The 22,413-nt window shown below is 43.1% G+C and overlaps 1 protein-coding gene across 2 annotated transcripts in view; it reads left to right on the forward strand.

Annotated features, from left to right (window-relative positions):
- C9H1orf21 (chromosome 9 C1orf21 homolog) overlaps window positions 1–22,413 on the forward strand; it is a 113,222-nt gene that overhangs the window by 58,690 nt on the left and 32,119 nt on the right. For both annotated transcript variants that reach the window (XM_040073395.2, XM_040073396.2), the window contains exon 3: window positions 9,430–9,524. In XM_040073395.2, the coding sequence (XP_039929329.1) occupies window positions 9,430–9,524 (95 nt within the window). The remainder of the gene's footprint in view (window positions 1–9,429; window positions 9,525–22,413) is intronic.

A 22,413-nucleotide genomic window follows, 5' to 3' on the forward strand; every position in this document is an offset into this window, starting at 1 on the left:
TTCAAGTTGTACGTTGCGGGGCAACAATCTCATTTAATAGTTGACTGATTGAGAATGGCATTGCTTGTTAAGGAAAGAGGAATTGGCTTTTTTATTGACAAGGAAACTGAAGGCACCTCATCCTGTGTTTGCAATAATAGGAGATGTGTAATTTCAAGGGTGTGGTAATGACTTATTTTCCATGGAACCCTTGGGGCAGCTCCGTTCAGGAATGGTTTTGGGTGGATGGATAGCTTAGAGGAGCTGTAAGAGGCAAGGGCCTCCAGTGCTGCACAAGGGATGCTCACAGAAATGGTCAGTTAGGTATTTTTCCTGCAGTTGAATAGTTCCTGGCTGGTTCTGTGCCAAAGTGAGGAATGTTCGATACATAGACAGATGGGGGTGGGGGGGAGGGAAACTCCCAGCAGAGACTGGGAGTTTCATTAATGACATTGAAAAACCTGAAAAGAATTAAATATTTTGTGCTTGTTGGTTTGTTTTTTTTTTTAAATTTTCTGAGGGAGAATTTCAAACCAGAGCAGGGAAATGGAGTTGAAGGAGCCTTTCCAAGCTGGCCATGTTGTGCTGTGTTCAAGGCAGCCTGGATCCAGATACCCACCTGGGGGCTTCATAAGAACAGTCATATTTTCAAGGCACAGACTCTTTGTTTTCTTCCTGTCCATTCCTTTAATTAATCTCTCTGCTGCTTGTTTCCTCTCCTGCTTTCATTTCTCAATTTCATCTTTTTAGTGGGCTAGATAATTGCATTTACTGGGTATCCTTCCTGCCAAGCACTGTGGCTGTAATCTCCTCCACCTGAGAAATGGTTTCCTTTGAACAACCTGGCATCTGCCTCAAAGTTATGCGTTAATTAAATGAAAACAAAAAGGTAAAAAAAAGTGTCTGTGTGTATAGAGTATATGTATATGTATGTTTATATGAATTATATAGTTTCAGCATGCAGAAATCTAGGTGGTTGAAAGACAGTTATGAGTGCACACCACCAGCACTGTTCTTTGGCTTTGTAATTACAGAGGAGCACACAAAAGTCTTTAATTATATGATCACATGGCAGGTTTTTTCAATACCATCTCGCATATGGTGTTTCCTCGGATCTTGAACACAAAGACAGTACAGGCAAAGCAGAAATTGTGTGTTTAGCATTAACTGGATTTGGGGACGTCGAGGCTGTATTTTAAAATCTTCCCTGAGATAATGAAATAGCCTCTGAGGCTGTGGTTCCTCTGACCTACCTACAACTAAGGTAGACCTGGCAGATCCAGAGCAGTGGGACTGTGCCCCTGGTGTAAGGTTAGTTGAAACAATCCTTAATTCATAATGTGATAGAAAATTGTAAGAACAACTCCAGTTTTCACAGGGCTTGGACTGTATAACAGCTCAAAATGTGGAGCAGTCTTAGGGACTTTTTGACCAAGAAGAAACCAAGTAGTGGTAGGAACCAAGAAGAAAAAACAAGTAGAGGGAACTAAGAAGAAAACAACTGAAGATGGGAAGCAAGTCACCCTCTCCTTGATTCGGCTGCACATCTCCTGCTGTATCAGCTGATGTAGCGTGGTTTGTTTCTGCAAGTCATGTGCCAAATTTGGAAATTAAACCTATAGAAACAAGGGAGCTAAATTATGGCTTCATCATCACCTTTAGACTAGGGGCAAAGGAATCAGAAGACCCAGGATACACAACCTGAGGCACTCGAGGAGCAGCAGCAGCGCAGGGGTTGGGTCAGTGCCTTTTCCCAGAGGCAGACATCAGGCTGGGAGAGGACAGTTTCCCAAGGGATTGAGAGCTGTGAGAGATTTGCAGCTCTGAAAACTGCTGAAAGCACTGGTGAGGGGTGGGTTAATATGGCAACATGAGGGTTTGTGCTTCTCCAGCAGCAAAGATCAAGGTCATGTCCAGGACAGTTAATGGAGCTGTGTTCTGTTTGACCTGTCAGCCTCAGAGGTTGCTGCTGAAACATGTCATGGTTTGGGCCTGCAGGAGGGAGGTTTGATAAAGTAGAAGGGAAGTTACTGAATTTTTTCAGGTAGGCATGACCCTTGAGGGGGTGAATGTTCCATGAAGCACTGGATATGCCATAGGGCTGCTGGATAGCTTCGAAAAGAGCTACCCCTGTCTCACTGAACATCCTTCCAATTCTGCAGGAATCCTCCATTTAAGGACTGGCTTTTGTTACACAGAATGTCTCAATCCCCTTTTTTCCTCCAAAAATCAGCCCTGGCGGTCACATCTGCCTTGTGCAGAAGCAGTCATTGGCACTCCTTGGGTACGTGTTCGGGTTGTGTAGGAGGAAGAAAAAGTGCTTGAGGGTGGGCTTTGCAGATGTGCTGTGATCTGTGTGGTGTGTTGATTTTTAAAGAGCTGTTCTGTCAGAGGATTTAGATTTTGTTGGCAGAATCTGGGTGTTGTTCGTGTACCTGTTCTCTGTTTAGTATCTGGTGGTGTCCACTGCCTCGACTCCCAGCCGGGGCTGTATTTTTAGATTGGATTAGGGCAAGATAAATTAATTTGGGAAATCTGAATGAGCATTTTCAGATAATCCTTTGAGAAAAATGGGTTGGCTTATTTCCTAAGCTATTTTTATTATTCTATTCATGTTAGTAAAACCATGATCGCTTGGATCAAGAATTGCCTGTGAATTGATAGCTTTGAGGGTTGGTAACAGAAGGAGACGACAGGCTGCTCTCCCAATACTGGGGGACCGCCAGTGAAATTTCACTCCCAGTCCACATCCAAGTGAATCAGAAACTCACCCTCACAGCTGAGCAAATGCTTCAACCCTGTTGAATCCAATCAACCGTAAAGCTGCTGCTTTCTGTGAGTGCTTGAAGCTGGACCTAAGAAGATATCTTAGATATCATCCAGTTCTTAATATTTAGTTCAAGAAATATTAATTTGCAGGATTTTTGCAACTACTTTCTCTGACTGTTGACTTTTTCTGGGATTTTTGACATAACTTCCCTGGTATCCAGGCAGTTGGATACATACCACATACATAACAGAGATGGAATAACCTAAGTAGCTCATCTCACCCATCGAGTCCTCCAGTGGACATGAACCCATGGCACTGAAGGTTGATGGCTCAGGTGGTGGGAGCTGCAGCCACACAAGCAGCCTAATTCTGCTCCTTGACTGTCCTGGTGGTCTGTGATTTTGGTTTTTCTTCTGATGTGTGGCCTGGCTCTTTCTAGAGCTGAGTTCACCATTGCTCGTGTCCTCCCAGTGCAGCTGTGAATTCTGGAGTGTTCCTTCTTCCTGGTGGCACTGGAGATGGGCTCCAGGACAGCTGCATCCAGCTCTAGCATCCCAGCACATGCAGGACATGGAGCTGTTGGAGCCAGTCCAGAGGAGGCCACCAAGATGATCAGAGGGATGGAGCAGCTTTACTGTGAGAGAAGGCTGGGAGAATTAGGATTGTTCAGCCTGGAGAGGAGAAGCTTCAGGCCTTCCAGTGGCTTTCCAGTGTCTGAAGGGAGCTGACAAAAAAGATGGAGCGACTTTTTACAAGGGGTGGGGTGACAGGACAAGGGGGAATGGATTCTCACTGCCAGAGGGCAGGGGTAGGTGGGAATATGGGGAAGAAATTGTTCCCTGTCAGGTTGAGGAGGCCCTGGCACAGGGAGCCCAGAGAAGCTGTGGCTGCCCCTGGAATCCTGGAAGTGTCCAAGGCCAGGCTGGACAGGGCTTGGAGCAGCCTGGGCTAGTGGAAGGTGTCCCTGTCCATGGCAGGTGGTGGAACAGGAGGAATTTTTAAGGTCCCTTCCCACCCAAACTGTTCTGGGATGTTTGGCATGTTCTGTGCTCAGCATCTAAGTGGCTCACCTGCTGTTCTGTGTTTCACTTCAATTGCATCAAAATCTCTTATGGTTCTTAACAAATATTTTTAGAAAAAGCAATTCAATCTTTTATCTAAATATAGCTTTGAGCTTTCAAGCCTTTGGGAGAGGGGAGCACATGAAGCTTTGATCCGTGGCATTCACAGCGGTAGGAGCACTTTCTGCACCTGGCAGGAGTAAGTACAATGCAGAGGAATTTGTTAGACAGAAAGCTCCTATTTTACAGAACAGACATGTGGTTAAGTGTGGATGGAGGATAAATCTTGGCATGTCGTGTGACAGAAAGTCAAGAGAAACTGCAGAAAAATACCTGGCACAGGAAGATGAAAGTGTGCTTAGAAGCTTCCCTCTCGGGAGTATGACTGAAGTAGCACTCACCTCCTGCCTGATCCTTGATGTCTTGCTAAAAATACAGAAGAGGCTCACCCATCGTCCCTCTTGATGACGGTGGAACCAAATCTGTTTGTTCTTAGATGTCTGAAATGGGAATGCAGTGTTTAGATGTCTGAAATGGGAATGCAGTGTAAATCAGCATTCTATTTATTTACATATTTAAAGGCTTGCTGTTTAACCAAATATTTTGCCAAAAGTCACAGTGGCTCTAGATATATTTGATGAAGTTATGCTTTTTTCTAGTCTTGTTCTTTCCTTTAAACTGAGCTAGAATTAGTGTCATTGCCCATATTCCTGTGGTAAAGGCACTTACAGCCATGTCTGGAAGTGCCAAAGACATTTTTCTCATGGGAACCACCACAGTTTTGTGCCCCCCCACCCAGTAATTGTTTCAATATTCTAGGTTGATATGCTCATTTATCACTGAAATTGTTATTAATGAGTGCTGTTTTTCTTTGTCACATTGCCATGGCAACTGGGTGACATGTTTGAGTGGAATTATCTGTTTCCAGATGGAGATCTTCATTCATAAGATTTGCCTGCTGAGAATTTTTGCAGCATATTCAGCTTAAAAATTCTTCCTCCCTATGCCTTTCCACAGTTTGGAGCTAGAAGCGTTCCTGCTTTCTGGTTCATATCCTGTGATTTTGTGGTGGGTGTTATGCTTGCAGTATTTCTGTCTTTTGTGGTTCATTTATGCTGTTTTTCTTTTGATTTAATTGAGTTGCTTTTCTTCAACTCAGGATGCTGTGACAGTCCTGTAAAGCCATTCCTCCCCCATATGAGTTACTGGAAATTTTCTCTTTTTATATAATACACCATATAATAGAAGACAGGACCTGATTTTGTTTTTGCTCCTGAAAGAAGCATAAGGATGCATTTCTCTTTATATGTGATATGTCACATTCTGAATGATAGTGTACTAAGTTTTTTTTTGTCATATTCACTACTTGATTTTTAGTTCTATACCAGAAAGAAACATGAACATGTTTCACTTGTCTTTTTGATATAAAACTGTATTTCAGAAAAAGACCAAGGTAAACATGCATGGAGTACAGATTTCCTTTATCTTGAACTTCTTACAGTTTTAAAGATCTTGTTGGCTGCCAGACTTAATGAGGTCCTACTGGATCTCAATCAATATTTCAGGATTTCTCTGGATTTGTTTCTGTCTGCTCAGACCAAAATATGTCAAAATGCTGTGTTTACTTCAGTAGAAATCAGGAGGTAAAACTTAAAAGATGGTTTTATCATCCTTTACTTCTTCAAGTCCAGGTCACTCTTACCTTATTGAGCAGAACCAGGTTAGCAGTTTGCACATACCTACCAGAAAGGCATTAAGGACCCATTCATCCAACCTGTCTTTAATTTCCATATCCTCCTAGAACTATTAATGGCTGTACACTTCATGATCTACTTCAAGGTCTGTGCATTGCATCAACATCCCTTTTGCACTTGCAGTGCTCTCATCCTGCCAGTAACATTAGACAAGTAGAACCTCAGAATCTGTAGTTTCTGAACACCTTACCTTATGTGTAAAGTATCTGTAGAAGACAAATTTTAGCTTCACCTAGTCAAAAAAGCTTGTATGTCATTGTGTCCTCCCAAAAATAACATAATGCAGTGCAAGACCCATCTTCTGCAAATAATGATCTGATTTTAATTCCTGTATTTAGTATATTTGAAATAGAGGGTGTTGTCTTACCTGTGAATAAGGTGTTACTTCTCTATTACACCAGCAAACAATGTCCTCCCTAGCTATGTAATTCTGTATAATTACTTAGCTGCTCTTTTCCCTTGCAAAGTGGAATCCTATCTATTTATACCTCCTTCCAGCAAGAGACTAGTCAATACTATCAAATGTTACCAGTGCTCCTTGTTTTGAGGAAAGTATTTTGCCTGTGACAGGGAGCTAGGAGAGCTTATGAGTAATGATGTTGCTTCAAACATGATGAATCTCTGATCTGCTCCCTTCATTTCTGTGTGTAGCTGATAACACAGTTGTTGATGGCTCAGTTATTAACCAAAATGAAGTTGATCCCTGGCTTTCCACAGGCTGGTGCTGCATTTGCCGTCTGGTCTGATCTTGGTGCGTGCACGGCTTGCTCAGAGCCCGGGGATTGCTGGAGCTGGAAGCTGCCTGGCACTCCAGGCTGTTCATCACTCCTCGAGGCACTGGAGCCTGAGTGCCGGCCCCTCAACCCCTTCCCCAGCGTGTCTCATCCCAGGAGATAATCTCTTGGCTTTCCAAGGAGATCCTCAGCTTTAGATTGTGTCAAAGCTTTATGGCTTTTTGAGATACAAGCAGAGATTTCTTCTGCTCAAACGCATACCATCAGTTTTAGCCAGGACGTTTATATTAATTTTGTAAGACGCTTTCTGTTACTAGTCTGATTCTGCCAACATCTGCAGGGGCTGCCTGATTTTTTTTCATCTGTATCCACAGAATCACAGCATGGGGCTTGGATTGGAAGGGATCTTAAAGCCCATCCAGTGCCACCCCCTGCCATGGGCAGGGACACCTTCCCAGGTTGCTCCAAGCCCTGCCCAGCCTGGCCTTGGACACTTCCAGGGATCCAGGGGCAGCCCCAGCTTCTCTGGGCACCCTGTGTTAGGGTCTCACCACCCTGACAGGGAAGGATTTCTTCCCAATATCCCATCTAACCCTGCCCCAGCCAGAAGCCATTCCCCTAAGGAAAAGTTGGATTTCTCCAAAGTAAGACTTGCTGTTTGCTGTGGTGAATTCAACTTGTCCAAAAAACGTTATGAAAAATGACTGGTTTATTTTTGGAAACTTTCTTGCTGCTGCATATCTTGGGCATAAATTATCCAGGTGTCTGCACTTCTGCAGTTGGCAGGATGGAGGGCAGAGTAACATCATCTGTGCCAGAGATAATTGGATACTTATTGTATCATGAGGAAGGTGTTGAAGTTTACTAACACTGCTGGAAATATCATAAGAAATCTGTGCAAAGTTCTCTGCCTCCAGTTCTCCAGTTGTGAGCTACTTGATGCATCTGGCAAATGATGCAGCATTTGAAGGATCCGTGCCCATGTTCATTGTGAATTTAAAATTTTTGATCTCTAAGAAGACTCCGGCCTATCCGGGTGTATCAGAATTTCACGTGTCAGTCTGATTATCCTGGCTATCAGTCAGGGACTCCTTGGTGCCCTGTTTGACTTGCTCCAAAGGATGATGTGTCCAAGGAAACATGCCTTCTATACCATCCCCACAGGATCAGCTGCTGCCTGGATATGGTGTCTGATCACAATTAATCTCTTGCAATAAGCAGCAGACACGTTTCAGGGTGATTTTTGCCACGGAATGTCGGCCACTCCATACCTTCTTCATTTTCCACAAGGCTGGGCTGAGCTTCCTCTCTCCTCCAGTGCCCATGGACTGGCTGTTGGTTGGGAAATGTCCTTTGTGCTGCTTTCTCTTGCTCATCTGTTTCCCCATTCAGATCCCTGCGTGCCTCTGTGGGAGTTTGATGCTTTTTCTGCGTGTGGGTTTTTTTATTGCTAATCACAACAGAGAACACTGAGGCAGGGAGGAGAATGTAAGTTAGATAATTGCAGTCAATCACCTACTTCTAATTCCCAGGCTTTATTGTGTTCAGCCCTTTTGGGTTTATGAATTGTCACCTCCAGCCTCGCTGAATTACACTTGAAAAAAAGAAAAAAACCCAAAAAACCTGAGCTGTTCACATTTACCAATCTGATAACATCATCTTAAATTCTTCCATCTGATTTGAGCCTCTGCATCTGAGATGCTTCTATTTGATAGATTCAGTTTATTTGAACTCTGTAATAAAGAAAATGTATAGATGTGGACTAGACCAAATGCCAAACCATGATGTATTTTTTAAAATAAGATTGTATTTGAAACAAGTTTATTTTGAAAATAAGCCTTACTTTTCAAAGCAAGGCTTATTTAACTTCTAGACTCTGTGGTTAACAGTTTCTTGAGAATAACTTTATCTAAATAATACTGATTCTTTTTTTTTTTAAATACAGTAACCCAGAAAAATCTATTTGTGCTTTGTTTTTCCCTTAGCATAAGTGAGAGAAATTGCTTGAAAACCCAAAGAGAAAGAGGAAAGTTTGTGGAGTGTCTTCTAATTTCCCATGTTTTGCCCTTTATTCTGAGTGTACTGTGTCTCATTTCACTTTGTATTAATATTTTACCCTTTTTTGGGATGAAGTTTCTCTTCTGCATTGTTTATCCTGGCTGGTGGAGGGTGGGTGCACAACTCTGGGTGTTTTTTCCAATAGATTCACATGCTACAAAGATAACGAGAGCAAAAAGCGACTGAACAAGGGCAGTGTTGGTCCTGCAAGAACTGGATTCACAGGCTGCAGGAAAAAAAAAAATTTCCTGAAATCCCATTTTGTCCTACCAAGGAAAAAAAAAAAAATCCCTTGTTGGAGCTTTGGGTTTACTGTGGAATAGCACCTGTATGTTAGATAACATTTCTATCCTGGCATTAGAGCCGGGAATTCTAGTATCTGAAAAGCTGGTAAATATTAGGGACAAACCAAGAATCTTACTTTTTAAACTTATTTTCAAGGTGAATTTCTGTCTGGGTAATGCTTGTGTGCAAGAAAAATGGTGCTTGGTGGGGCAAGTGGGAATCAAAATATGGTCAGCATGGGGCCTTTTCTCCAGAAATCATTCTGTGACTGTGTATTGTGTCCTTAGGAAGAAGAGAATTTTAAAAAAGGCAAAGTGGTTATGGTGTGGCTTTTTCCAGCTTTTAACCTACATTTTCAGTAGTCTCCATCAGCTTTGCTGTGCATGGAGCACCCATGAGCAGCCCTCTCTCGAGTAACCACTGTACACACCTTGTTGGTTCACTAAGGCTGAAAATCCAGGAGCAAAGAACTTGTTTGTATTGAACATGTTAAACAGAAAACTAGGAATTTGAGAGAGACTACACACCAAACATCCCTGCTTCCTGGTGCCACGGCTGTACTAGACCAGAGAGTTACTGAAATTCTTACTGAAGCTTCAGGCAGGAGAAACTTACTCTGTATTAGTCACATATAAGCCTTTGAAAAGATATACATGTAATTTTTAGTTGCTTTGCTTAATTAGGGTCTATTCTAGTCAGCTGTTTTGGTTTTAGTTTGGTTTTTATCCCAGCTGCTGAACTACACTGGTTCAAATTTATTTTTTTTCTTTTTTTTTCTTGGTGCTCAGATGAGTATAGGATCAAACCAGTGGAAGAGGTCAAATACATGAAAAATGGGGGAGAAGATGATCAGAAAATAGCAGCCAGGAACCAAGAAAACTTGGTAAGGATTGAACTTATCACTTCTCTAATGAACTAACGTGGCTCTGCGTTTGTAATGGAATATGCAGCGTGCAGCACCATCCAGCTCCGGCTTATGTGAGGCGAGAGGATTTTCTCCAAAATGTCACAACTCCCTGCAAAGCTCTCATGGAAGGTGCAAAATACGACTTTTTTCCTGCTTGTCTTTCTGAATTAGGCTCTACTTGATCTTGGAGTGAGTGCCTCCATGATTATAAGTCACTCCCCTCCCTTGCAGATCTGAAAATACGCTTTATTTGGAAATGTGTGTGTCTGTGTTACAAACAAGCTGGAGTAAAAACAGCACTTCCCTGCCATTGAGAAAATGACCTACTTATGTAGATATTATTTGCTCTAGACTTGCTGGTTTTCTGTATTTTAAAATTCCCAGGGAAGGCAGTTTGGAACAGAAAAAAATCATTATATTCATAACACAGCAGTCACAAAAATCGTTTGTGTTTCTTTTGCCCCGATTTGAGCACTTTACCAGCTTGTAATTCCACTTAAGGGAAGGCAAACTCTTATGACTACTTGAAATAACTAAGATGCTGTTGAAGCAGCTTAAAAATCACGGTTGAGTCACTTCTGGCATTTCTGAGCTGTTGTGTCTTCTCTTCAAAAGCTGAAGGACCTTAGGTTTTGTTATTGGCAGGCTGGGGCTTTGCCCAGTTGAAGTTTTCAAAGACATCCCACAATTCTTGTCCTTGCAAGTTCTCACATCTGGTTGCACTCATTCAGTGCAGCTTTTCTTCATGTGGAATGGTTGGGGTTTCCCCCTCCATCTGTAGGTCCAGAGGGGAAACATCAGCAGCAGATCCCAGAGGAACCATAACCATTATCACCAGCTGAAGATTTGCCTTTTGCCATTACTGGGCAGCTGTAAAAAAAGCCACAGTCTGGGATTTTTCAGCTTCTCATGCTGATGTGAGCTCCAGCAACCTGCCTGCTTTATATTTCCTCTCCTACACACACATCCTTACATTACACAGCTACAGGTGCATTCCTGTGGCAAATGGAGTTAATTTTGCTGCCCTATCCTGTGGCTGAGCAGCAGGCAATACGATTTCTTCTTCAACCTCCAGATCAGCTATTTGCTACCTGCAATTTTGCGTTGCTGATGCTCCAGTGGGTGTTGCAACTTCAGCTTGGAGCAGGATTTAGAGGGTTTTTATGAGGTTTTTAACAGATTGTCGAGGAGTTGGAGTCGGTGATCCCTGTGAGTCCCTTCCAGCTCTGCATATACCGTCATTCTAGGTTAGATTTTTGACTGGCCTTCAGCTGTAGTTAAGTGAGAGTACTGGCAGAAGGTACCATGTCACCAGAATGACAAGGAGGAAGAGCTCAGGGAAACTCAAGTCTGCTGAGGTGACACACTTTCTGAAGGTCTATTCAAAACTCACTCAAGCTATTTTGCGCTTGGTTGGTGCTGTCTCATAGCACCCAATTCTTCACCTGAAGAAATGTAGGAAGAGCACAGTGCTTCTTATTTTACTACTGGTGGGTCATGTTTGATGGGAGCAGTGAGTAATTATGTTGGAAAATGGAACAATAAGGATTTGGAAGGCTGATGTAGCTCTTCTCTGTCATGTTTATCAGGAGCAAAAAAAGGCAATAATACAAGAAAGTCTTCAGCGAGACAGGATGGATATGCTTTAAAACAAAAACTGTCTTGCCCACCAAAAAGGCTTTTTTCCCTTTTCTCATCTTACTATAAGGAGATTACCTTGTCTGTAATATATGCAGCTTTTTAATCCTGGGAATTGTCAAGTCCTCATCACTTCTGTTTTTTTTTAAAGGGGTTTCACTATTCAAGTTCTCCTTAGTAAACAAGTTTTAGCTCAGTGCTTAGAAGATGGGTTAAGCTACCCATCAGTGAGGCTTTCATTTCTTTGCCGTGTGAGAAGTTGGCAAATGCTTGCATAATCCCATCTTCTCATCAGCCATTTCCAGGCAGCTGAAATTTTAGGAACAAGAAAAGGCGGTGGGAGAATTGACTGGCCCTTTTTCCTCCTTTCTTGTTTCTTAATCCCGCATTTCTTTATTGTCCGTAGGGCTGCAAATTCGCATCCCGTCAGAAACACAGCCCAGATGAGATGTGTAACCTCAGTGTCTGGGAACTGCTCTGGGTGGGTTATCTTATCCCCTGATACTGGTGCTTGAATTATGTTATTCAGATGCCACTGAATTTTTCGATCCCATTATCATCTCAGCTACTTTTTTTAAGGTACTTTGAAGTCTTGCTTTAAAAAAATAAAATCTCAGCTCAAGTGAAAATAAACCCACTTCCCTTGTAATTTAGGCTCTTTGATGTGCTGCCATCTCTGCTTTTGGTGCTGCAGTACTTCTGAGTCAGGGAGAAAGAAGGTCACGTGAATAGACAAAGAGAACGGGGGGACATGGCAGTCATCAGGGAAGCTGTCATTTCACACTGGGTGCTGAGGTCAGAGTCCCAGGCTTTAATTCTGCTTGAGGAAGAGCCAGAGAAGGGCTGGTACAAATGTGGGAGAGATGAGGCTCTGTCAGTGAATCACCACCTTCTCAGCTTCAACCTGAGGCTTAAGCAGGGCTCAAAACTTGAACAGGTCTGGCACAGTAAAGCAGAAATACTCTGAAGACGCAGTGCCCAGTGGGAATGGCTGTGCTAGAGGGCTGTCTGCCAGGGGAAACACAAGATGCTCCATGGGAAGACATTTTCTGGTGGAATCGAAGGCCCCCTTGGGTTAAAATGTAGGCTTTTGACAAGGGGCAAAGAAAGAAAATAAGAAAAGATAAACTAAGCTTGTTTTCCTGTCATTCCTTTGTATCCATAGGCCTGAATCACTTCTTTAGTCAGGTTGTTTCTCCAGTTCTGACTGGGATCTCTCTGCTCCCGGTTTCATTCCAGGTACCTCTGACACCTTCCAGAGCATCTCCACCCTCAAAACAAAGCCAGAGTCATTGCACTTGAGCTGACAGTCCCACATCCTTGTAGCCTGCAGGATGGGAATGGAATGTAGCAGGATTAGATGCTGGAGATCTGGGGCTGCACGGGATGCTGTCATTGCACCATGTGCTTTGGTGGCTGCTCAGCCAAACCAGGGATGTTTGGAGTCAGATCAATGAAGAACTAGTAGATAGGTGAAAGAAGGAAGTAATTTGTATTACATATTATATGTTTTTAAATCACTAGTGTTGGTTTGTGCACACACGTACACACATGTAAGAAAACATGGAAGCTGTGCTAATTTTCATGTGAGATGTTGCAGAGAGGGTCACATGTGTGCTATTATTCCTGGAGGTAAATGAGCAGCTAGGATAGTTATTTGTGAGTTCAGAATCAGAAGGCCTGGCTGGGATGGTTTATTGGGATCCTGGACTTTGTCTCCATGCCCAGCTTGGTACCAGTGTGCCACATGTGTTGCTGAACTCCAGCTTACGTTAAAATTAAACTTCGTCTCCCCACAATTCCACAGTGGCTCTACAAAACCTCTCCTGCATTTCCCCATCTTCTTGGGGGAAGGTTTTACAATAAGCCTTCTCCAAAACAAAGGGAGTTTTGCCAGCATTGAGTTTGTCACTCAGCAGGTTGGAATGGGGTTTTTTGGCCCTAAGTATTAGTCAAAACTAATGGCGGCTAGTCACAAGGATTTGTCACTTTGAAAGCTAAAGTGCCAAAACTCAGGCAGTATTAATATTTTACAAGATGGTATGACCAAAATAAATAACACATTAATAAAGATCTATTAACTTTTTGTTTGGAATGGACTGTTTACATAACAGCCTTTTTAATACTTGTAATAGGGCAAATTTAATTGTCCTCATTTCCATACTCCTGCAGCACTCACGGCTTTCCATTTTAAAATATTACTGCCACAGAGGGTAAAATGAGAAGCTGCATGGTATTCCTTCAGCTTAGCATTGTTTTGGCAAACTTCAGCAGCTGGATCAATTTTCCTCTGAACTGGGCTGTCATAGTACAGATATCCCTGAAAATACCAAATCCCTAAAGCTGCATTTCTTTTCTGTTGGGTGGTTATCTTGATATTTATTGCAGTTCAGGTTTTGGATGTTTTTACAACTTTTATTCATCCTTTTCTGGGCTGCACTGGCACAAAAGGCCACTTGCTGGGATTTTTATGTTTTATTATCCAAACCCCCAAAATAATTAGGTATAATCCTGCGTTTCATCCTGGAGCTCCGTAGTGAAATTGCATGTTAGAGCTTGAGATGAATTCCTGCTGGAGCTAGGAGAAAATTGCCTCTCTGTTGCTCTTGCTACCTCTCACTCCACCTTTAATAACAATGTTTTGCTTTTTGTTTTACCCAATTTCCACAAATTTCCACTCCACTTACCTGCAAATGTGATTTTTGTCTCTCTTGAGCTTCTCAGCCCAGCTGCTGTTCTCCATTTATCACCCAGCTCCACATTACTTGGAATTGCAAATCCCCCGCCTCTGTGACTCTGTATTCAACACCAGTTATCATGTTCTGTAGTGATGTGTCTAAAGTAGACAGTAATAGATGAAGTGTGTGAAATTAAAAGCCTGGCAGAAAATGCAGAATGAAACACCTTAATAGCCATATAAAATGTAATATGTGAAAGGGAAGACACCTATTTAAATATATTTATTATACACAAGATGTAAAATGAATGTTATAGATACATCAGTCATAAATATTTTTGATGTGCAGTGCAAAGATCGGTATATGTCGAATTCCACATCAATTTGGGAAAATACATTTTAATTCTATTACCAACCTGCCCAAACTAGGTGCTTAAAAAACTAAATTAAAAAGAAATAAGCCCACTAAAAGAAACAGAATAGCCACCAAGTTTACTTGGCGTATTTGTGGTGTCTTCCTTTCTACAGATGTAAAATACCACAAGGGCAAATTTAAGCATGGAAATATAATTAATTTGGTACTTTAAAATATTTGAAGCCAGTGCTGCTTATTATTGCTATGTAAGCTTTGAATTGCAGTGTTTTAAATGCATAACTGCATTTTTATTTTAGCACTGGTGCACTACATTGGTAACGAGCTTCGTAAAAACTGAAGTTAGCACGTATTAATGCAAATTCCAGTGTGAAGATTTCTGTCTCTAATGTCCCAATTATTTTTTTTAAACCATTGTGCCGTGGCAGTGTTTCAGAACACACAATTTTGTGATAGAACTTGCTCATGCTCTCCTTATAAGGGGAAGGAAACAAAAAATGCTTGAGAGTCAAACCCTTAGAAAGAAGAGATTTTCCTGGGTTTTGTCTGTCCTGAAGAGTTTGGGTGTGTTAAATCCTGTGCTGGCCCCTCGTTTGCTTTCCTTGCTGTGTGTGACATTCTCCAGGAGCCCTGTTCCACCAGCACAGGGTCAGCTCCAGTACAAGCGTTGGGAAAACTTCATCCTGTTTGTTCATTATCCACTGTAAGGGATGGATATCTAGAAATATATTTTTATATATAAAGGAGAGGCTATTAATTTCTCTGTCTTGCCCCACCTATTTTCCCTTCTGCTTTCAGAATCGCAGAATCACAGAATCGCAGGTTGATTTAGGTTGGAAGGACCTTAAAGGTCATCCAGTGCACACCCTGCCATGGGCAGGGACACCTCCCACTCTCCCAAGTTGCTCCAAGCCCCGTCCAGGCTGGCCTTGGGCACTTCCAGGGATGGGGCAACCGGTGCCAGGGCCTCGCCACCCTCACAGGGAGGAGTTTCTGCTCAGTAACTCACCCAGCCCTGCTCTCTGTGAGTTTGAAGCCATTCCCCCTTGTCTTGTCACTCCAGGCCCTTTCCAGAATCCCTCTCCATCTCTCTTGGAGCCTCTTTAGGTATGGAATACATACAGATGGTGCATATATATAAATATATATATATATATATGAGACTCTCTCTCTCTGTATATATAGCCTCAACTTAATGAAATACTTGGAGATGTTGGTTCTTGTGTTGGAATCCAGGCAGGGTGAAACCCACAAAAACACACAGCAAAATGCACCTTGGGTTATTGTGTGAGGGGGGAAAAAGAAATTGAGATGCCCTTTTTCTTTGGTTCCCGGGGCATAGGAGCGCTAAAAGGACAAAGTGGGCATCACCAGCTGTGCATGGAGATGGGATAATGTCAGAGGTTCCTGTGCTGTTCATCCTGAGAGCAGGGAATGGAGGGCTCCAAAGCCAGCCTGCTCCCCCACACGTTTTCCCTCAGGGACAGGCAGCCACTTTGCCCAGATGCTGTGTCAGCCAAACCCCAGGGCCCGGGGCAGCTCTGTGGGAACGGGTCCCACAGGTTCCTCACATCCCAGCATGGAGCTGCTCCACATCTGGACTCTCCTCCCTCCCCTTGAAGAAACAAACCACAAACAGAAGCCGCTGCTACAAAAGCGCAGCCCCAAAATCAGTGAGTAAAGGGAAGCCAGGGATTAAAATTCAAAAGTAAATAGATGAAGGAGGGAGGGGTGTGATGCCAAGCTCCTCCTGCCCGAGGTGGCAGGGTTCACACTGGGATAAAGGAGGTGGTGGCTGGGCACCGCTGGCCCCCTGCCCTGGCCACCTGCGAGGGCAAAGGCGCTGCTTCCTCCAGGCAGAGCCACTCTGAGTAGTGCTGGGACAGAGAGGGTGGGGCAGGGGCTGGGCCCCACTTGGGGAAGGTGCATTCCATATCCATGGAGGAAAATACCTTTATAGTTCTGGATGCTTGGTACCCCATCCCTGAAAATGTCCAAGGCCAGGTTGGACAGGGCTTGAGGCAGCCGGGGATAGTGGAGGGTGTTGGCACTGGGGTGAGCTTTAAGGTCCCTTGCAACCCAAACCTTTGTAGGATACTAAGAGAAATTTTGCATTCTACTTTTATAAGGTGATACCTAGAAAACCCCCGGGGAGATGCAGTATTTTCTTCCAGTCTTTGTTGACAGGGCCTGAGCTGGCACATTTTGCGCTGCATGCCATCCAAGGTTCCCTTTCTGAGAGAAATGAGAATTATAGAATCATCCTTTGGATTTCTTTTTTTCCTCAGAGTCTGAGATTGTAAATGAATGCTGCCCTATCACTATCAGTACTAAGTAATTTTCATGACCCAGCCTCTCCAGTGTTTTTTGCTGCTGAAATGGAAGTGCGCAGAAAGGACAATGTTGCTGGAGCCAGTTATTTTAAACGCTGTGCAGTTAGCTCATTTCCATATTGCCCACTTCATTTCAAATTTGCATTGATATTCTTCAAAGAATGGTTTCTCATAATGAATTTATGACAGTTTTAGCTCATTCCACTTACGGGTCACTGCATATTATACAGACATCAAAGTAAATGATTGCACTAGATATTAATGTTCTTCTGGATTCCATTAAGATGGTTCTGGTGAAGAAGTAATCATTTTTCCTCCCGTACTTAATTTTGAAAATTTAGAAGATAAATTAACACCATTAATAAATATTTTTAGCAAGTCAGAAAATCATACAAAAACTGTTGTGTTCCAGGTGCATTTCTTCAGACCAGACCTTGTTTCCTTCTTCCCCCTTTGTTGAATAAATCCTCACAGTGCCCTATGGAGAGATAGAATGATACGATTTTTTAGGTTATTGACAAATGTGACTTTAAAGTAGAAATCTTAAAAATACATAATTCTGTTTCTTTCAAAGTGTATTAAAATAACAGTGTCCAGGAGCAACATGTTCTTGCGGGCTTGATGGTGGAGAAAATGTAGCAGTGATGGGCAGCTCTCAGGAGCATGGTTCAGGACCAGCCCACATTGTTGGTGGAAAGGATTCTTGCAAAACCTGCAGAGACATTCCCACTGTCACTTGTGGAAGCAGGTCAGGTCATTTTCCATACAGGTTGTGTTGTTTGCATGCCTGTATCATTTTAACAGGTGAGTTTCTGCCTGGGATTTTTCCCCTCTTTGGGAGAGCTGATGCTGTTGAGGAGAATGGAAACAGAGCTGTTATGAAAGAGAGGAGTCAGCAGTCGTGGCAAGTTCTTGATTTAAGAGTTTCTGAGAGCCAGGAACCTTCAGATTCTTTTTTAATCTTTTTAATTTTTTATATAAAGAACATGAGCATCTCCATACTTGCAGAACTGAAGCTTTAAGAAAGATGAGCTGTAGGATTTTGCAAGCTGTCAGCTAGAGAAACTCTCTGTATCCTCTGTTTTGGTACTTGCTATTCAGCAATTGCCTAGTAGGTGTTAATAATTAACTCTGCTGTTTTGGAACAGAGGATGAGGCAAGATACAGGCAGAATGGATCATGCAGAAATAGCTAAAATCATCAGAAGTCACTGATAGAGACTAAAGCTGTAAATCCAGGCAGCCTGAGAGTCCCAGTTTGGAGTATTCCTGACCACTGATGAGCTCTGATCTCCTGACCTCCTTGTGATAGCAGCAAAGGTTCAGCCTTTCATCTGTTCACATTTAATTATAGATTTTATGTGGGTCTGCTCACACTTTATTTTCAGGGACTCCTTGAATCAAAGTGGTTGTGGAGCAAATGTAGGGTCCAGGGTTTCCGTATCGGGTGAGGTGCTAATTTCAGATTGTTGTAGAGCAGGGAGATAACAAATTCATCCATAGGTACTTCACAAGTTGTTGACCCATACAGCCTTTGTGATCTCTGTTTTAGTCTGAATACAGAACTGCATCTGGAAAAGGGGGGGAGGGATGTGCCATTTTAGGCCCCAAACCAATACAAATGTGGTGTGTGGGGTGGTGGCCTTGGCAGTGCTGAGTCAGTGATTGGATTGGTGATCTTAGAAAGATTTTCCAACCTTTGTGATTCCATGAATTTATTAATTTTCATGTTTTGAAGCTGAGGTCAAGCTCTTGTGACTTTTGGGGCTGGTTTCAGGTAGATCCTTTGTGCAGTCAATGTGTTTTGGCTGGAACTTGTTTATACTGCAGGTATTTTTTTCAATAGAAAATGTTTTCTTTTGCAAACTTTCCTGATTTGAATTTCTGCTCTTTGAAGAACAGTTAAAGGAAGTGAACTTGAAGCCAATCAAATGAAAAATGTGAAGATCTCCAGCACCCAGTTTTGGGGATTTAACCATAAAATCTCAGAAGATTTGAGTTGGAAGGGACCTTAAAGCAGTCCAGAGCCCAAAGAGGAATGTGCGTAAGTGGGAGTTAAGTGACCCTCCCAGGAATAGGCTGGAGGGGTAAAAGGAGGAAGGGAAAAATGTGACGAGAAAGGGAAAAAGGAGAGGAAGCACCACAAGGAGAGGTGAGAAGAGACTCGGGGGCAGCCCTGAACTTCTTGCCATGAACAGCACATGATAGCAGTGTTGCTTAATCTGAGTTACCATTATTTGACAATTTTCTAACATAGTTTTTCAAATGAACATTTTCAGCTTTGAATTTGACTCTGTTTTTTAAAAGCTATGTTGCTCCACTGTTCGGGATTAGAAAATCAGAAGCTCCGAGTCCACTCAGTACCATAATTGTTTTGAAATAACTTGGCTTTTGTCTCCTTTTTTACAACAAAAATGCCATTTTTCTCCACAATCCAATCCACATGAGACTTTTTTCATCACCTAAATTATTTTTTGCTTGATTTTTCCCCCATTCATTCTGGTTATTTAGTAAGAAATGTAAAAAAAATACCTTTCCAGGTAATATAAACTAGAAGATCCAAGACTGAGGAGTACTCCCAGGAGCACAAGTTGCAGCAGAGAGTACTGGTTATTTAACTAAGCTTTAAGTAGACAATGTCTGTTGTACTAAATGAGTGTGAAATGTTACTTTCCTGTTTCAATAGTCACTGCTTTGGTTAAGTTTCCACCTGTTAGGCAATTTTATGCTCGCATCATCCTTGAGCACGAACATTCCCACCACTGCAAGCTGGAGTTTTGTGTTTGCTTGTTCCGTATTTTGGCTGTGCTTCACTACTGGATGTGAGCAAAGGGTGGGAAATGTTTCACGTTTGCTGTGGAGAAAATGGTGTTTTGCTCAAAATTACTTGAATCTGTGGTGAAGGTTTTTGAGTGGACTTCTTTTCTTCTTAATTCTTCCAGGGAAATGCAGGGTCTGGGCAGAGGCTGGGCTTAGGCTTAGGCTTTTTGGGATATGAGGGCAGACAGCAGGGAAGATCTTGATTTAATGGTGTCTTCTCTAGAGAAAGGGAAAGAGAGGTGGAGACGGCTGCTGGGGAAGCTCATTAGCTGCATTAACGGGTCCTTTAGCTCTTTAGCCTTAATTGCTGTGTGCTCAGGGTGACAGGATTGGCAAATCCAGGTTTTCCAAAGACCTGGCATGAACTGGGGATGCGCTCACTCACCTGTGTGCGGTTCTGGGAGCTCTGGGAAGGGCACAGCACCTCACTGCACCCTGTCCAGGGGCTCTGTGCTGCTGGGGGGCTGTGCAGCCGTGGTGTGACCCGCAGGGAGCAGGTGAGTGACCCAAACAGGGGGATTTATCCCTGCTGGTGGATTAAAACAGGATGGGTGCAACCTCCACTCACGGATTGACGACATTCCGGGTGTTCTTGGGTTTTACTGGTGCCCTGTACAACCTCCCCCAAGAAAAAAAGAGCTGGGTTGCCTCTGGCTGAACTAGAACTGCTTCAGCCACCTCCAGGAATAAAACAGTGAGTGTATTCATCCTTCTGCGCTGTGTTTTCCTACACCAGGGCTGGAAGGGGCTCAGCCTCATCTGTTTTTCACTATAATTGAGCTTTTGGACTTTGGTTGTTTCCCTTTGATTTTGTGGATAGTCAAGACCAGCTGCTTTGCAGGCAGCTGGGAGTCTCAAATGTGTGTTGGAAGGGATTTCTGCATTTCAGCTGGTGGAAAGACGAGTAAGAAATTGGACTGGGAGAAGGGGAAACAATGAAAGACTATAACATTCAAGAGTTCAGGATTTTTTTGAGTAAGAAAAAGTCAGGGACAGAAAAAAAACCTCTATGGAAATAAGTTTATGCCAGTAAAGGCAAGTATTGCAATATTGTGAAAAAACTGAGCAAATAATTCAGACTCCTCTGCGTACAGAGTTTGGAATTACATGTAGGTATGTTAAAAAGTCTCCTGAATAATTCACGAATAATTTCTAATGGGAATCTGTGGTTTATACAGATACCAAAGTAATACTGACCTAAGTTAATATGCAGCTTCATGTTTGTTCTCACTGAGAAAACCCTTTTTTTTTCTTTTTTTCTTTTTTTTTTTTTCTTTCTTTCTTTCTTATGTTGTTTGCTCCTTGCTCCTGGAAGAAGCAGTGTTGGAGCTCAAAGAGAGCTCTCGGTGCTCTGCTTTCATCTCCCACATTTGGTCTGTGTGGACCATGTGCTGCTCTATCTAATTTGTAATCTTTCCATGGGATACCATCAAAGACAGGCAGCTTTAAAAAAAATAATTTAAGCCAACAGATAATCTCTGCATGGGAACACAAAGTCAGTGCTTCTTAATAAGGTAATCATATTATAATTGTGTATGTGTATATATATTTAAATGTAGTTTGTATTGCAGCAGCACCTGAAGGCAAGTGTTGGGAATCAGAAGCAGCTGCTCTGCCTGCAAACACAGCAAGAATGGGCTTGCATATTACCAGTTCTCCCCCAAAATTTCATCCAAACGAGTACTTTTAATCCCAAATTCTTGTACTTCCAGGAGAGTGGCCTGGGGGGAGTTTCCAAAGTTGAGGGTGTTAAAAAAAATGTACAGCCTAGGCGGGGGAAAGTTCTGTGACACAGGGTTGTTGTGCTGTCAGCTTCCCCCAGTATAGGCCTACAAGAGAGAGGGACCTGGGATAAGGGTCTGGAGTGACAAAACTGAGGGGGAATGGCCTTAAATTGCCAGAGGGCAGTGTTGGATTGGATACTGGGAAAAAATTCTTCCCTGGCACAGGGTGCCCAGAGAAGCTGTGGCTGCCCCTGGATCCCTGGAAGTGTCCAAGACAAGGCTGGACAGGGCTTGGAGCAACCTGGGCTAGTGGGAGGTGTCCCCTGCCCATGGTGGGGGATGGAATGAGATGGATTTTAAGGTGCCTTCCAACCCAGCCTCTGTGATTCTGTGTATATTTGGAGGTTGGGCTCCATGGTGTGGAGGCACAGTTTGGGAGGGAGTGCCATCAGTCTGCTCTTTTCTCTTGGTTTTCTCCTTTCCTTTTAGCCTTTCAAAGAAACAAAGCTGCTGTGTGAGAGAGGAGGGACAGATTTGGTTTTCTGGTGCAGTGGAACACAGAGGGTGATTTGGTTGGAGCAGTGCTGGTAGTGTGGCACTTCTGCTGAAATGCTGTGGGTTTGCCAATAACCCTTTCATTTTCATGGAATCGTGGAATCACAGACTGGTTTGGGTGGGAAGGGACCTTAAAGATAGTGGCAGGGACACCTTCCACTATCCCAGGTTGCTCCAAGCCCCGCCCAGCCTGGCCTTGAGCCCTTCCAGCGATGGGGTGTCAGCAGCTTCTCTGGCATCAGCAACTTCTTTGTAGGGCTGGAGAGCATGTTCCCTTAGCCAAGCAGTCACTTGAGCTAGGCACAGGAAATCTCAGCCATTTCAGGTGACTGGTGGGGCTCTGAAATAACCAGCTCTAACTTGCTTTGTAGCATCTAAGAGTGAGTCAAGGTCAAAATGTGCCTTACGGTTTTTTGTCAGGGCTTGGCTGCATTCACAAGTTTAGTAGCTTGGATATTTGTGGGATTTGTTGCTGCTGGAGATCTCCTGTCTCTCTAAGTCACTGCGTCCTGCCCAGCTTTTCCAAAGAATAACATCCGTATGGGAACACTGCCTCTGAAGTGTTTACACTCATTTCCTTCCTGGGGAAAACATTCAGCAGTGAAACAGGGCTTGGGTGACAGCAGATGTGAGGAGACAGTGGCAACATCTTTCCAGGGTACAGCTTGTTCTTAGCTGGCTGTGTATGGAGTTCTCTGCATCCTCTTTTCCTTTTCTTCATTAGAAAAGCAAGCAGAAATCTCTTC

Source organism: Hirundo rustica, chromosome 9, assembly GCF_015227805.2.
Source record: "Hirundo rustica isolate bHirRus1 chromosome 9, bHirRus1.pri.v3, whole genome shotgun sequence".
In the NCBI taxonomy this organism is placed as follows: domain Eukaryota; kingdom Metazoa; phylum Chordata; class Aves; order Passeriformes; family Hirundinidae; genus Hirundo; species Hirundo rustica.